The sequence below is a fragment of the Hippoglossus hippoglossus genome, chromosome 4 (genome assembly GCF_009819705.1).
Source record: "Hippoglossus hippoglossus isolate fHipHip1 chromosome 4, fHipHip1.pri, whole genome shotgun sequence".
Lineage (NCBI taxonomy): Eukaryota > Metazoa > Chordata > Actinopteri > Pleuronectiformes > Pleuronectidae > Hippoglossus > Hippoglossus hippoglossus.
In genome coordinates, this window is record NC_047154.1 from 12,126,795 (window position 1) to 12,142,577 (window position 15,783).

The following is a 15,783-nucleotide window of genomic DNA, read 5'->3' on the forward strand; positions in this document are numbered from 1 at the left end:
TTATTTATTTTTACCCAGAAGAAAGTTTAAGTCTTCACTGCCTGGGAAAGGATCAGGGACATATCGATTCAGTAAAGTCTTTATTTCACCGTAAACCCCAAAACTAATAAATTATGTCATTCCCATTCCACATTCATTCAAAGTGCAAACCTTCTGTGAATCAAACCCAACACACTTTGACAACTTGCCAAAAGCATTTCTAGATCTCAATGCCAATAGTGAAATTGGCACGTTTAAACAAAAAAAAAAGTAAAGACAATAAACAGGATAATATTCAACTCATTAAGATCATTCATTTCCAGGTGACATCAGTTGGCAAAATTTAAAGTGGCTTCATTTGTCCAAGTCCAACATCTGATCAGCAGACGATCCTTCCAGTTCAGAAGAAAATTAGCTTAATGAACATACTGAGATATGAAAGTAATAACCAAGAAAACAGGATAAAAGATGGCTCCGTCCATCCCAGTCATTTTTATTACTGCATCATGTTAAATGAGAACTGGAGCAGTTGGCTGTGAAGTGGTCGCTTCTGGAGATGGAGGTTTTTTCCAGTTATTAAGTCTTTTGCTGCAGATTTAAAAAAAAAAAAAAGTTGGAGCTGTTGTCATCACCAGGCGTTCTCGTCCTCCCAGTTCACGTCGTCTCCATCGTCCCAGCCATCTGTTTCCGTCTTTGGAGAGAAAAAGGAAGAATAAATAAGTAAAATGGAAACTAGGAACAATCATCAATGAAAGGTGAGTTTGTAAATGTAGAGAAATGATCTCATGGATTCATGCTCAGTCAGTTACGGGACAGAAAAGGTGAAATTTTAGAAAAACAAGCATCAGGTTTTTGGCTCTTAAATAAATATTCTGATTTGCTGTAATAAGTGTCAACACAATTAATCACCAACCAACTTTGCTCTTATACTGAAACGAATGAACATTCATACTGGCCAAAAAAATGAAATGAGATAGAATTCTACTCTTGGTGATTATTACCTCGGCCGTAACAAGGTTATCTTTTTACCCATGTCTGTTAGCTTGTTAACAAGATTACACTAAACAACAGGATGGGAAATCAAATTTGGGTGCAGATCTGGATAAAGTGGCAGATCATAGAATTTGTTCATTACTGTTATATTTTGCTTCATTTCTATTATTTTCTCAGCAAATAATACATAGATTAATTCTTTTAATGAGGCGGGCATCTGTGACTGCGTATAATTTGATCAGATAAAACCAATTTAAATATGTTTTCATAGTGGGATGGTCCATTCTCAGCCACTGCATGGTAATAAAATTGAGCGAGAAACCTACAACTATCACTAATGCGAAGCTGAAATAAAGGCGATTCAGTAAGGTAGCGACATATCTAATAGTTTTTTAAGTATATCCAAGAAAATATAAAAAAATCTGGTGCAGATCCAGAGCTGCTTTAAGAGCACACTAAAGGGCCCTGGCAGAGGTCTATGCCACCGAGTGCCATTCTGGTTATTTTACAGACTGTTTCTAATCCTGCATCTGTTGTTGGAAAGGACCAGAAACTTGTTTTACCTCTAAAATCATTACAATGCACCCTAAGGTGAGGCGTGACAAACACCAGGACAATGTTTGATTGTAGCATTCCTTATATTGTGTCTATAAACACTTCTGTTAAACCTGTTGATTTGTCTAATTCCACTCGCTCACCTCTGTCAGGTTGGTAGCTGCAAACTTGGCAGTGAGCGTTATGGTGTCGATCAGTGAGTCAACCTGCAACGATTTAGAGTTTTGTGAGGACGCCGACAGTCCAGCCTCACCCACACTGCTTTCTTCCAGTGAAATCACATTTGGATAAGACAGCTTAATGTCTGGAACCATATCAGCAAACAAATCCAGCTCTGGGTCCTGCGCGACCTTTTTCTTCACCTTAATGGTGAACTCATCCCCCAAACCTCCCGTCCCATGATTCTTTCGTGCCTCTGTACGTTTGGGGTTTAGGGCTGAGTCCATCTCCTCTTGAGCCCAGCCATCGTCCCACGAGGAAGCGATCTTGCTCTGTGTTGATTGTCGCATTGCTGAGGTCAGTTTGAGAGGTTTGGAGGATCCCAGTCTCGATGCTCCTGGAGCATAATTGACAGGTGAAGCAGTTGTGCCCCCTCTGGGCGGTGCGAGTATAACTGGGTCTGCTGAAGGAGCCGTAGGGGAGAGATCAGAGGTAGGTTCAGTGTCCTCGAAGTCATCCCATGGCTCCTCCTCGGTGTTGGGGTGTGAGAGTAGCTGGACTGGATCTGCACTCTCTGAGGCCTGAATGTGGATCTGGACTGACTGTCCAGTTCTCTTGCTCTCTTCAGTGTCGCTCCAGTCAGGCCAGTCTTCCACTGGGCCTTCAGGTCTACCTGGCTGCTCTGGGCTGTATGACAATGGCTTTATCACACTGTCCTGATGAAGGCCATTCAAAGGTAGAGACATCTGTTTACTCACGTCTGAAACACACAACACCGAGACTGAGCTTCAAGCACAATGATGTCAAACTGTAAAAAGGATTCGTAATAAGGGTGGCGTTATACCTGCTTTTGGCACCAGGGGGATACTTCTTGGAGGCTCTTTCCTATCAGCTAAACTCCCCATGTTTTCCAGCACCAGGCCTTCAGTCCCTGACGGTCTGGAGAATATATTCAAGACTTTGGAGGGCTGGGCCAGCTGAGGGTGGGAACCTCCAACTACATGGACAGGAGAGGCTAAAACCAAAGATAAAGAAAGTTCAGAGCTGACTAAATTCATACATGATGTGTCGAGTATGCAGATCCTTTTCAAAAACACATTATAAAATACGACTTGGAGTTTTTAACGCTGAGCAGTTAAGAGATATATAGTTAGCCAAAACCAGATTTTCAGATCTGAACCTGTGTAGCAGTCAGGCACGAGGAAGCACAAAGGATTGAGAATGTCGTACTACCACGTGCTGGTTACTGGGTTATTTTAAACACCGGATACCGTGTTGTTTGAGCAGATATATTTTTAAACACTTGTATCAACTTGTTAACCAGTTACAATGAAGTGTGTTGAAATTCAAAAAATGTATTCTATATATAAAATGATTTTTAATGGCACTCATTTGCTTTTCAAAACATTATTGATGCATCAACCTTCATTGTAATTGTCAGTTTTAGGCCCCGTGTTGCTTACTTTCAGGAGTGACCTCCGTAGACCTGGTGAAGTTGGGTGTGGTGCGTTTAAAGATCTTGGTTCTCTCTCCTCCAACCACCACTTGAGCTCCCAGCAAGGGCACCAACACCGCCAGACTCTGCAGCGACATGGCAACCAGAGAGTCGTTGGTGTCTCTCATCCCCAACAAAACCTGCAGCAAGGGGAAAACAAAAAGAGGTTACGTAACTAAGAGATAATTACACTCAGACATGCGTGAAGAAACAAACATCCCTCTTCTTAGTTCCCCCATCTTGTATGTTTCATCATAATCAATGTTTTAGATACTATAGCAATAGATCAGGATTCCTTAGAGTGAGTTAGCTAACTGGTTCCCCCTGCTTTCAGTCTGTATGCTAAAGTGATTGAAACTCCTCAGAATCTTACCTCCTGACGTAATTTAAACACATTAGACAGGAAAAAGATAACATTTCTGGAACTGTGTCAACACTCCACCTGAGGCAGGATCTGGTTCTTGAGCTCTTCGTGTGAGAAGAACTCGGCGTACATGTGGATGTGACCCAGCAGCACGATCCGTACGTGTTCCTCTTTGACCTTGTAGAGCTTGAGAAGCTGAGGGATCACGTGTTTACGGTAAAGAGTCACAGACAGCAGGCATTCTTCACCGCTACCACCAGTAGTGGAATCTGTTGAAACAGGTGGAAATGAAGAGGGGGAGTCTAATCAACATCCACATTCAATTGTACACAACAATTCTGGCTGACAGCTTCTTTAGAGGATCTGAGTTGTTTTAGCAGCAGGAGTTTGATGAAATGTCTCTTTACCCGTCTTTGGCCTTAGAAGATGAGGCAGGAAACTTTTCACAGCCATTGGTTCTGCAAAAACCAGAGAGTTGAGGAGTTTGGGGACAAAACGTGCAGCTGTCAGCTCCTCAGGGAGAGTCTGGACACGGTCCAAAAGAAACCTGCGCAAACAAATACACAACCAGCATGTTCAGGGATCCTTGGCAGAACAGTTCAACTAAAGATTGTATGGAAGACACTATTACAACAGACCTACAATATTGCACAATACAATTCTGAAAGTTTAAAAGTAAGCACTGCCTTGGTGAATAATGTAGGACATGTTTATTATTATGTTTTGCATTAACAGGATGTACAAACAACAAAAGAGCACTCTTAATAATAAGTAAACCAGGAAGAGCATATTGTTTCTCACTTAAAGAATTCATTCTTTTCTTCTTCAGTCTTCAAGGTCAGACTCTTTAGGAAATTCATCACATCCAGAAAGTCGTTCCTGTTCATAGAAAGAACACTGGTTGGAAACAAGTCAATTTCAGTACTGTACAACAACAGCAAAGACGATCGCACAAACCTGAAAAAATCATGAGTCAGCAGGGAGCTGAGTGGAGGTCGGGACAAGGGGTCAGAGTTCAGCAGGCCTGCCTGCAGGGTCTTCCCCAGATTGTCTGACAGCTCCTGCGACACTGAACAACAGAGGAGGGAGAGGGGTTGAAAAGAGCATGAGAAAATACATACTGGACAAATGCGACATGATGCAAGATGAGGTTTGAGGTCATCTCTACCCACCATAGCCATTCAAGAGAGGGATGAGTGCCTCCACCATCATTCCAAAAGAGTAACAGTCTCGAGAGTGAGCATGTTTATCCAGGAGCATTTTAAAGCCCTCAACCTGCTGACAACATCTTTTATGAGAACTTGTAAACAAAAGCAGAACATATTCTTTTTCTAAATCATGACTTTGAATCTGTTTACCTGCTCTTCTGGAGGAACACAGCTGGCCTCTCTCACGTTCTGGATGCTTGTGAGAAACTGAGTTCATGGGGGGGAAAAAACATAAAAGTGAAATGTCTGCTCTACTGTAGATCATTTTAATTTCTGGAGGAAAAAAAGTCAAATACAATGTCAAACATAGATTCTTAGTAAAACACTTGTTAGAATTCTGCCTCTCACCTCTGGGGTTGCTTCAGAAAACTTGCAGACGGTCTCCATCCCTCCCAGTTTCCAGTGACCATCTTCACTGACGTATACAGATGAAATGCAGACGTTGTTATGGCTCGATTTGCCCTGGTGGAAGAGGGAGACGTGTTAGGAGTCACACCCAATGGCTTACGACCAGAAACACAAAACAACCTTAGAAGTTGGGCTGTCATTCTGTATTTGATTATATAATCTAATTGTAAAACAAAACTGACATTCCACTGTGATAACGAATAACAGCACTACCACTGCTGTCTGCCTTGTGAGATATTGCATTGGTGTGGGCAACTGCACGGTACTGAAGGCACGGCATGACAGTTAGCTAAAATGAGAAAATAATTCAACAACTGTTTGGAAATGACAGCAGAGGGTTCACAACTCTACTCATCAGGAAAAAGTAGAGAACAAAATTGTGAAACCTGAGGTCAAATATTGAAAATATGTACCCAAATGAGCACGACCAGATATCTGGTACTGCACCTAAACAGCCAGGCCTTTTTACGCCTCATTGCCTGGGTATGTCATCTTTAAAAGACGTGGTTTTTGCTCACCCTCTCGTGCAGAAACACCAGCGCCTGCAGGAGGTCGTAGATGCCTGCGCAGATCTCCTCTGGGGAGAGGCTGTCCAGCAGCAGCTCCAGGGGCTGCACACGCTCTGTCACCAGGTGGATGCCACCATCCTGCACTGAGCAGGACAGGAAGCGCAGCAGACATGGGTGCCTCAAGGTCTTCAGGTGCTGCAAGAAATGTAAGTATTAATTTGTTTTCTTTTTTTTAAAAGACAGTGACTGTCATGCTCCTGTGGAGGATTATTGAGCAGGAACTGGTTACACAGCTTTGTTACCTGTGCTAAAGGGTGACATCTTTACTCTTGCAAATTTGTACGAAAAATCACACAAAAACTACTGAACGTATTACCACGGAACTTGGTGGAAGGATGTATTATGGATCAGGGAGGAACCTTAGATTCTAGTGCGGATCCAGGATTTTTGTCAGTTTTCCCAGGGAGTAATTAATGAATCTTGATTTTAAAAAATAATAATCAGGCACATTTAGTGAACTGATATTTATGAGTGTGTGAAACACACTGCAGCTTGATTGTATTTGAGTGGACAGTTGGGCCTTGGCGGAGGTATGAGCTCTGCTGAGTGTCATTCTAGTTTCTGAAGAATTGCAGAGAACCTGATCTGTATGAGGCACAAATGACTAAACTCCCTGCAGCCCATTTACCTCTGAGAACTTCACCATGTCCAGGTTTTATATATAGAACATTTGAAGTGTGATTTATTAAGGGTGGACGGCTGCAGGATGAGAACAGTTTCCTGGTTTGCAATGTAATATTAGGATGACACATTCTTAATACTGTCGGTGCACTTCTACAAAAGGTCTTTAAGCGTCTGTGAGGACTGGGCACACACATCTGCATTAACTACCTTGGCAGCCTTGTTGACTTTGTCTTCATTGCCACGTTTGTGGACAAACACAGATGCGGACTTTCCATCCTGGAGGAGTGCAGAGTACATGGTGAGTCCGGAGGGCAGGGTGAGCAGCGGCTCCTCCAGGATGCAGCCCCGCACGGCGCTGCTCTCCGCACCCATGGCCTCTTGACTCCTGGACCTGTGGACAACGAGCAGAGGACAGATGGACGTTAGCGGTTGTCATTCAGTAAACACGCAGATATAAACTGTCATCGGTGAATACCTGTCTGCCTGGACTGGATGTAGCACCGCTGCTGTTAGCTGCTGCTGCGGTTAGTTAGCCTGGCTGGCTAACCTCGGCTCCGTTAGCCAGCTGGTCATTGCTACGCCATTCCGCCTCCGAACAGGCATGCTGTCCGTGCTGTGCTGAAAAACCAACAGAATACTTCTCTACCAAAACATCAAACTGTTCATTTATAAATGAGACAACGCGCGTCAGTTCCTGTTCGCTGCTCAACAAGTCGACGATGCTAACGTGGAGCTGCGCTGTAAACACAAACCTTTCCGGTTCCAGAGCAAACCACAGAGCAGGGGGTGGCAATACTTTGAAAATGTTAGATATTGTCAAGAAAAGCTACTTTTCACAGGATTTGGGTATTTACTTTTTATTAAATTATATTCATTGCACAAGAAACATAATTTTGATCCTTTTTATATTTTATAAGTCGTTTTAGATTAATACTAAACACCAAGCAGCCCTGCTCTGGGAGATAATGGTTGCGTCTAGAGTGGCGCGAGATAACGCAGGTGTGTGCACGCGGGGCTGATGCTGTCATATGGAGAGAGAAGAGAAACATGGAGGCTGGTCTGAGGTCAGCACACCCACGGTGTGTGTGTCTGTGAACGTGTGTACGTGTGTTTGTGTGTCTGTGTTGTGACCTCAGTGAGCCCAGCACCGTCCTCCTGACTCAGTCAACACTAAGTTCACTGTGCATATACACGAGAGTTCATGAGGAGGAACCACGAGTAAAGTGCTCTGATGATGATGATGTGAGAGGAAAGTTAAACCACAAGGTGACATTTACACACATTTCACCAGAATAGAAATGAAACTAATAATTATTGTATATATTATATTAAAGTAAGGCCTAATGATATAAGGTAAATAGGTACAGCTAGTATTAGTTATTAAACCTGTAACTTATCCATAACACTTTTAACGGTATGAGAAAATGTGTTTTTTGTACTGATGATGAACAAACTATTAAAAACCTGCAATGTAGAAAATAACAAACGTATGCTAAAGCAGATAGAAGATGATGAGGTCAGTAGTCTGACTGAAACTGGTGCTAATGTTTCAGATGTTGTCAGAGTGTCATCATGAATGTATAAATATATGTACATTTAAACACAATCAGCATTTCAATCTGTAGGCGAGACTTAAACCCATGAATCCAGCCCCGAGGACAGTTTCTGTCTCACTTACATTGTTCGTGGTTACCCATTTACGAAACAAACTTATGTCAAACATGAATACGTTTCGTTACAGTCACAAACACAGATGTTGTCACAGGAAGTGGCGGTTTTGAGAAATTAGACTTGTCACCTTAGTAACTAGGCAGCAGGAAAAGAAAAAAAAAGGAAAACACCCACATTCGAGTAGGTTTTATGCTGAAAGCAGGAAGCAACATGGATGAGCTCGGTAAGACCACTTTCTTTCACACTGTCCATCGCGCTCAAACCGTGGACACACAGTGTTTATTCAGATCTGTGTGTATTTAAACTAGAAGTGAAATAAAGATCTGATCATTTAATAAAATCACAGTACTTTATGTAATATAGTCTGTGAATTGTATTGTAAGACCTGTAGTTACTGTACTTTGTAATGAAGTATTAATATGATTTAAGTACTCTTGCCACTTGTATGTACACGTTGTCACATTTATTATATCCAACGTTTGTTTTGTATATTGAACTGCAGTATTTTTTTACTGACATTTTCTCCAGGATTCTTTTAAGAGTCCTGATCTCCAGACGATCATGGCAAAATGTCTTGTGTTTTTTTTCACGTCACTATTCTGTAAAGGTTTTTTTTTTAGACTTGAAAGGAACCAGATCTGATTGTTAAAGAGAATTGTGCTCAAATCAAACCACTTTTCCCTTTCCCCCCTACATCTATATGTTGTTCACTTCCCAAGAAAAAGACTCTATTGATTTAATATGTTTTCTCATATGCTGGTTCATGTTGTGTGGAGAAGAAACTTTATTTGTGGTTTGCAGAGCATTACAACATTATTTCAAGTTTCACTTCTGCAACATGTACTCGCATCATGACTTCCTGAGGAAGCTGACTTGCATTAAGAAACCTCTAACCTTGATCTGTGCATCGAGGTGCACTGTACTCTCACTGCACTTCACGTGAGATGGTTCACTCTGTGCCAGTCCTACATATCATCTGGTTAAGCAGTTAGCAGCCCTGAGAGAACAGTCAATGTGTTTTAGTGGTTGTGTGACTGCTGTGCTGTAAATGCATGTGTTTATGTTTTAGTGTGTTTGGAAGATTTATGGACTTCATCCTTCCACAGATCTGCTGTTGGAAGAGCTGGCCCTGAATGCATCTGCCCCGAAGAGTGTCAACGGAAACGTGGGGAATGTTACAGTCGATGTCGAGGTGACAAAACAAAACCACAAAAACTCTAAACTCATATTGTTTCATACCTCTCTGCACATCACCTATTCCAGCTACTTGTACCTGAACTTAAATCTCAACCAACCAGTTGATAAGTCTAAATCTGCATTTCACAACTTAACGGAAACAATGTTTTTCTACAAATCAGATGATCACATTAACCTAGTACTTGTGTTATGGAAACTCCGATACATTTTGTGTCTGCAGGTGCCAGGTGCAGGCTACACTGGACTCAGCCAGAAGGACAAAGGCTCAGTCGGCTCAAATGTCTACAGGTGACCCACAGGCCGAAGGCTCCTGTTGACGCCTGATTCAGATTATCATCGTGTAAACAGCCAATAAGAAACTGAAAATGACCTGAAAAATTGTATTTCAAGGTTGTTAATGAGATTGTGTAGATTTGTTATCATGTTGCACACAAAGATCTTATTATCGTACTATGAACTTTGCACATTGACGCTGAAGCACCACTTAACAAGTTCTGTTTAGCCTCTATAGATTTTTATCAATTTATTTTTTATTTATCAATAGATTTTTTTATATTAGTACTGCTTTGAGTGTTTTCTTAATATGTATAATCCCACATTACACAATGTTAAAAAAAATCATCGAGGACTCTGAATTATGTTCAGAACCACAGTTCATATTATAACAGAAATTTACCTTAAATGTAAATTAATCCAGTGGATTGGATGGATGGAGTCTAGATAGTACAAATGAATGAAAAGAAAATAAGAAATTCCTATAAAATCACAAGTATTGCTATAAAGAATTCTATACATGTTCTTAAAAAAGACAGACATCACTTACATTGCACAAGAGATCTCATACAGATACATAATTCCACTTAAGGGTGTCAGGTAAAAGTTATCGCTTAGTTTAAAACTGTTCAAATTGCTCATACTAGTTGGAATCATCAGTGTTGTCGGAAGCTGATGATAGAATTTGAGATATTATGCTCTAATGACTTTCAGTGATCTCCCAGCTCCTGTGGCAGCTTCTGTGGAACCTGACTCACCCACCAAGGAGCTGGACTCCATCTTGCAAGAACTGATGAGTCTGGGAGAAAAGGTCAGTAAAGTGCCATGTGCCAAAATTATTGAAAAGGGTAATAACTATGTAATGAGGACTATCTTTCTCAATGATGTTTTATTTCTACGTGTGCAAGAATTATTCACAGGAAATGAAATAGAACAACAGTGGGTTTACAGTTAAGAGTTGTTTCAAACGAGTGAAATGAAACAATTGTACCAACAGAGGGCAGCATTGTACTAATCTCAACACTGCACAGTCATAGAATGTCAGTATTGGAGCAATGTAAAATTTTATCATTTAAAAAAAAAAAAACACATTTCTGTGCTCACATGTATCATTTAGGATGCAGCGTCTTCAACAACCCCACCACCGCTCACACAGAAGAAGTCGGTGAAAAAGAAAACAGAGTGCGAGCAGAACAAGGAGAGCAGCAGCTCAGCAGGTTCAGACGCACAGACCAAGAAAACAGACACCATAGACGACCTGCTCGGGGGGCTGAGCTCTGACCTGGAGAAGATTGGCGTTCGCACCACAGCCAAGGGCCACTGTGCTTCCTGCAACAAATGCATTGTGGGAAAGGTACAGTAAAGGGGACACATTTTAGATACATGTATTGCACATCTTACAAATCTGCATAAAAAAAAGATGCTATATTCATATGTCTGTGCAACAAAAGTGAATTTTGGCATTAGACACAACAGATAAAACTGCTTGTTCTCCCATTTACTTATATATAATTTCGGTTTCCCAGATGATCACAGCGCTGGGTGAAGTGTGGCACCCTGAACACTTTGTGTGTGCGGTTTGTAAGACGGAGCTGAGCACCACAGGCTTCTTTGAGAGAGAGGGACAGCCGTACTGTGACAAAGACTACCAGCACCTCTTCTCTCCTCGCTGCGCTTATTGCAAGGGGCCCATTGTGCAGGTGAGGAGGGATCGATTTATCATATCATGGTTATAAAATAAGGCTAAAAAATGTATGTTGTGGCCGTTTATTTTATTAACCAGATCCTAAATGCCTTGCTAGTTATCCCTTTTTGATTGATAAACTAATGTATTGTGTCATATATTATATCCATTCATTTACACAATAATCTGGATTGGATTGGATGATGACATACAGTGGTAAAAGTATGTTTTTCAAGATGTATCCCACATGTCATCTTAATAAATACAACACAAAACCATATTGGGTTCTGCAGACTGATCCCACAGTATTTTGCAGACCAAAGTCATCAATCAGAAACTAATGCTATTTTCCCTGTGATTCACTTTGGGTTCTACCATTTTTGGGCCTCCGGACATGTGAACATGTGAATTGTGAAAAGTCTTAATAATCCTCATTTAAAGTTAAAAGCCTGATGTAATATTTCTGTATGTGGCTGATTTACCAGAACATCCTGACAGCCCTGGACCAGACCTGGCACCCCGAGCACTTCTTCTGTATGCACTGTGGAGACCGGTTCGGACCTGAAGGTTACAGGCTTGTGCATTCATTTCTCTTCACTGGAAACCACTTGTCCAACACCGACTTAAATATGTTATCACATGCACAGTCTCAAAAGTGTCTTGTACTAGGTTTCCTCGAGAAGGACGGGAAGCCATACTGTTGCAGGGACTTCTACCAGCTCTTTGCTCCCAAGTGCTCTGGCTGTGGGGAGTCGGTGAAGGAGAACTACCTGACGGCAGCCAATGGCACCTGGCATCCAGAGTGCTTCGTCTGCGCAGTGAGCCCTTTCACCTCGGACCACACACACGGCTCCGAGTCACACACAAGCCTGAGAATAAATGGGAGAGATACCCGCACGTTTGCTTTATTCGCAACATTTTGCCCGCAAGGCTGATGAAAACCGTATGCCTGATGAAAACGACGCGGTTGAAATGATGCAAATAAATCAGGCAAACCATATTCCTCAGTGTGGGTATCTATTACATTCTCCTCGAACCCACTTCTGTCTGTGTGCAGCATCTGGTCGAAAAACGCTTCAGTGTGCAGCTCCACTTCTGCTTCACTCCTGCAGTTGTTAAACGTGAAACACTCTCAGTGGAGATGATCTGACAGGAGGTAGCAGCTTCAACTTTAGTACAAGTTTATTGTACAGTCCTTTAAAAATAATGCAGAAATACAGCGTCCATAAACCTGGACACACATAAAATGCACTGCCCCTTAATACCTGCCATTCAGAAAATGGAATACTTCCAACTGTAACTACCCAAACAAATCATTACTGCAGTTATATGGCTCAGCGTTGGCACAGAACCCAAACATTGTTTTATAGGGAGCAGCGAGGTCACAGTCTCACCTGGTCCTTGTTGACCCACGTCTAACTCCAGAGGGCAGGGGGTCAAACACTCCACAAAGACGCTGAAGTGGACACTCCAGAGTAGAGCAGCCTTTTTTTAATCAACGCCCTGCGTCAAATAAATGAAGCAGTTCCTGCAATTTAGCACCTTTGAGCTTTTTGGGTCGCGCTCACCGAGCTCGTTGAGATTCTCAAACCATGAACGTGTGATGACTCTCCTCTGAAACTCGCTGGTTCAGGAGAGAGTCATCACGTTTAAAGTTGTTGTTGAGTCGTTGCAGACCGCAGTGGAATTCTCAGTGAAACTCAGTTGACGAGCAGGCGACGTTTTGATTTGTTAAATGCAGGTGTCACTGATGTAATTAATGGATTATTCCACTGAGGCGTTCTAAGGCTTTAGTGCTGCACACGCTGGCTCACTGTCACGGCACGCTGGCCCATAGGAGTGGAACTACAGCCATCACCAAGGTTAAGAGCTGCACCTGTACTTCTGCTGCTATGAGAAGACGAGTGTCTGCCAAGAGAAATGCCTGCAGTCAGCTAACATATGCAGCTTCACTACCTTCCAGACCCATTTTAAAGCACTTCTTCATGGATTGTTAACAGTAACGCTGCTATAATTCTTTTTTTTTCTGCTTTCTCTTTTTTCAGTAATCTTGCCGCAGTGTCATTAGATGCAGCTTAACGTTATTTTACAGCTGATCACTTTTTCAGAGTATTACCACAGGATTAAAGACTACAGGTTTCTAGCCTCAGGTTTCCATTAGTTTGAACAGAATCTCACATTACAGAGATTTGAAACAAATCAATCAGTCAATTCATCAATCACAATTTGCCTCACAGGGCTTAAGGTTAGGTCCAGCATCCTCTGTGCTTAACCCTCGACAAAGGTGAGGACAAAAAGTGTCAAAGTGACAGAGAGTTGTGTGGAGCTAAACAATATACTCCTCATCCTTACGTCCATGTTCCATTTTTGCTGATCTTTAATGTTTGATTTAGCAGGAAAGGAGTGATGTCAGATAGATATTAATGTCAGCACGTCTGCGAAGTCAGCAACAAGGGGTCAGGTTTTAAGAATCCCCCTAATTCTCCTCTTTATAGAACTGTGAAAATATTTTGTTCAGTGATTCTCTGAAAAGCTGCATTTTAATACACTGCTAAAACTGTGCTATGCTTTAGTAACAATAGTAATGTAAGCATCCGTGTGGCAAAGTAAATCAAGCTTGTTTAAAAGCATTCTTTCCTATTCAAATTTCACATTAATAGCCTCTCTTCATCCTCTCTCCCTCTCCCCCTCCATCACTCTCCCTCCCTCCTCTGTCTTTATACCCAGGACTGTCTGAAGCCTTTCAATGACGGCTGCTTCATGGAGCTGGACGGTCGACCCCTCTGCTCGCTGCACTTCCACTCCAGGCAGGGCACCCTGTGCGGCGGCTGCAGCGAGCCCATCACGGGCCGCTGCATCTCCGCGCTCGATCGCAAGTTTCACCCCGAGCACTTTGTGTGCGCCTTCTGTCTGCGGCAGCTCAGCCAGGGCATCTTCAAGGAGCAGACAGGGAAGCCATACTGCACGGCCTGCTTCAACAAACTCTTTGTGTGAGGCGCGCAGGATGCAAACACACAGATAATGCAAAGGAAACAAACTGTATCACTGCCATTATTGAAATTAGGCAACTATGCTATTCTTATTTGCATTGGTACAGAGGAGCAACTCTTCACATTTCACTCTCAAGTGATTTTGGATACTGATATGATCAATTACGTGGTTAAGTGGGATGAGGAATGAGCTGTAAATGCAAACATTGTGCCATAATTAATGACATGGTTGTAAAACACAAGGGATATACTTGTTTCCTATTGTAAAGGTATTGAAGAAACTTTTCACGTGTGAATTTTTGATGGTTCTGTTGCTGACACAGGATTTCATACATCACAATTACATAAAATATATACACGGGGAAAGAAAAATTCAGAGTTTCAGGTTTAATCCGTGGTTTCCACTGAGCTATCCTCAGTTTGCCGTAAGTCTTGGCAGAGCGGAGCCACTCCAGCGGTTCGTCAAGGGGCTTGTCTATTTGGCCTGATAGCTTGTATTGGCATGGAAGTGGGACTGGCCTGGAGTCAACGTGCCAGGCCGAGGCTCCTCTTACTCTCACTGACCGCTTGGCCCTTTAACGCGCCCTGGATTCAGACGAGCTCTTCATACTCCACACAAGCTCCTTTATAGCAGCTCGTGGAAGATTAATGAAGGGGCTGAGGTGAACAACGGTGGTTTCAGGAGGTGAAGAGTTCCTTCACATCCCAGCATCTCGTCAGCAACTCACTGTGACTGTCACGGCACAAATCGACCACAGAGTGCTTTAAAGCTTTAGAGAAAAAATAACTGTGGTGATGTGATATTTTTTTTTATTGTTGCCTTACATTGTGAAGGATATGTCAGGTTGAGAAAACTTGCAAAACTTGCATCCAAGTCAGGACAAAGATCCAGAAAAGGAAATATTTTATCTATATCTCTATATCTAAATGTCAGTTTTGTTGTCAGCTCTTCAGAATCATATCATAGCAAAATCTGTGTTTTACACTTATAGATATTGCAGCTGCACAAATCTCAACGAGCTCTTTAACCCAATTAACAGAGGTATATGCATTAAGCTACAAAGTTCATATTTTATCCCTTGTTTTTATGAGTCTGATTTTGCAGCAAGATACCCTTCTTTAATTCAAATAAATTGAATACTCCCTCAAGGGAATTGATTAAGTGTCATGAGAAGTTTGAAATCTTTGCATTGGATTTTTCTGGGGAAAAAATGGGAAGCAGGAACTCACGAAAACAAAGGATGTGGCAAAAAACTCTCACTAATTAAAAAGTAAATCATTGATTAAAATAAATTACACCTCTTCACTTTCTAAACGAATCACAGAGGATTGATGCTTTTTCACAACCTGAAACTGAATAACTCACTTGACTTTGTCTGAAGAAGCAGAAGCAACAAGTTAGATTTTGAAATGTAAAAGTAAGGAGGAATATTGTAACCTTAATATTTTTGATCCAGTGAAATGATGTTCAAAAATAATTTTACAGCTTGCAGTTTAATTTCACCTTTTCTGTGGATGTAAAAAATGCATTTCACGTATACACACAATTTATAGTTTGTGTAAAATGTTTAGTATTTTGCATACAATTAACAATGATTACAGGAATATTTTCTA

The 15,783-nt window shown here is 41.8% G+C and overlaps 2 protein-coding genes across 4 annotated transcripts; one reads left to right on the forward strand and one right to left on the reverse strand.

Annotated features, from left to right (window-relative positions):
- Positions 1–63: 63 nt before the first annotated feature.
- Positions 64–7,083, reverse strand: scyl3 (SCY1-like, kinase-like 3). 2 transcript variants are annotated; one of them, XM_034582645.1, is made up of 14 exons: positions 6,830–7,078; positions 6,562–6,745; positions 5,680–5,865; positions 5,102–5,215; positions 4,904–4,960; positions 4,718–4,823; positions 4,503–4,614; positions 4,347–4,424; positions 3,953–4,092; positions 3,624–3,814; positions 3,150–3,321; positions 2,531–2,701; positions 1,671–2,446; positions 64–670 (listed from the first exon to the last, which is right to left on the reverse strand). In XM_034582645.1, the coding sequence occupies exons 2-14, from the start codon at positions 6,724–6,726 to the stop codon at positions 608–610; spliced, it is 2,331 nt and encodes a 776-aa protein (XP_034438536.1). In that variant the 5' UTR covers positions 6,727–6,745; positions 6,830–7,078; the 3' UTR covers positions 64–607. The 2 variants fall into 2 exon arrangements, with proteins under 2 accessions (XP_034438536.1, XP_034438537.1); XM_034582646.1 differs by having other exon boundaries at positions 425–670; positions 4,718–4,820; positions 6,830–7,083.
- A 144-nt stretch (positions 7,084–7,227) lies between these two features.
- Positions 7,228–15,357, forward strand: lpxn (leupaxin). Of its 2 annotated transcripts, none has more exons than XM_034582666.1 (9): positions 7,228–7,441; positions 9,132–9,217; positions 9,443–9,510; positions 10,210–10,306; positions 10,613–10,849; positions 11,022–11,195; positions 11,665–11,746; positions 11,849–11,997; positions 13,907–15,357. In XM_034582666.1, the coding sequence occupies exons 1-9, from the start codon at positions 7,402–7,404 to the stop codon at positions 14,171–14,173; spliced, it is 1,200 nt and encodes a 399-aa protein (XP_034438557.1). In that variant the 5' UTR covers positions 7,228–7,401; the 3' UTR covers positions 14,174–15,357. The 2 variants fall into 2 exon arrangements, with proteins under 2 accessions (XP_034438557.1, XP_034438559.1); XM_034582668.1 differs by lacking the exon at positions 7,228–7,441 and adding an exon at positions 8,122–8,248.
- The last annotated feature ends 426 nt before the right edge of the window (positions 15,358–15,783 follow it).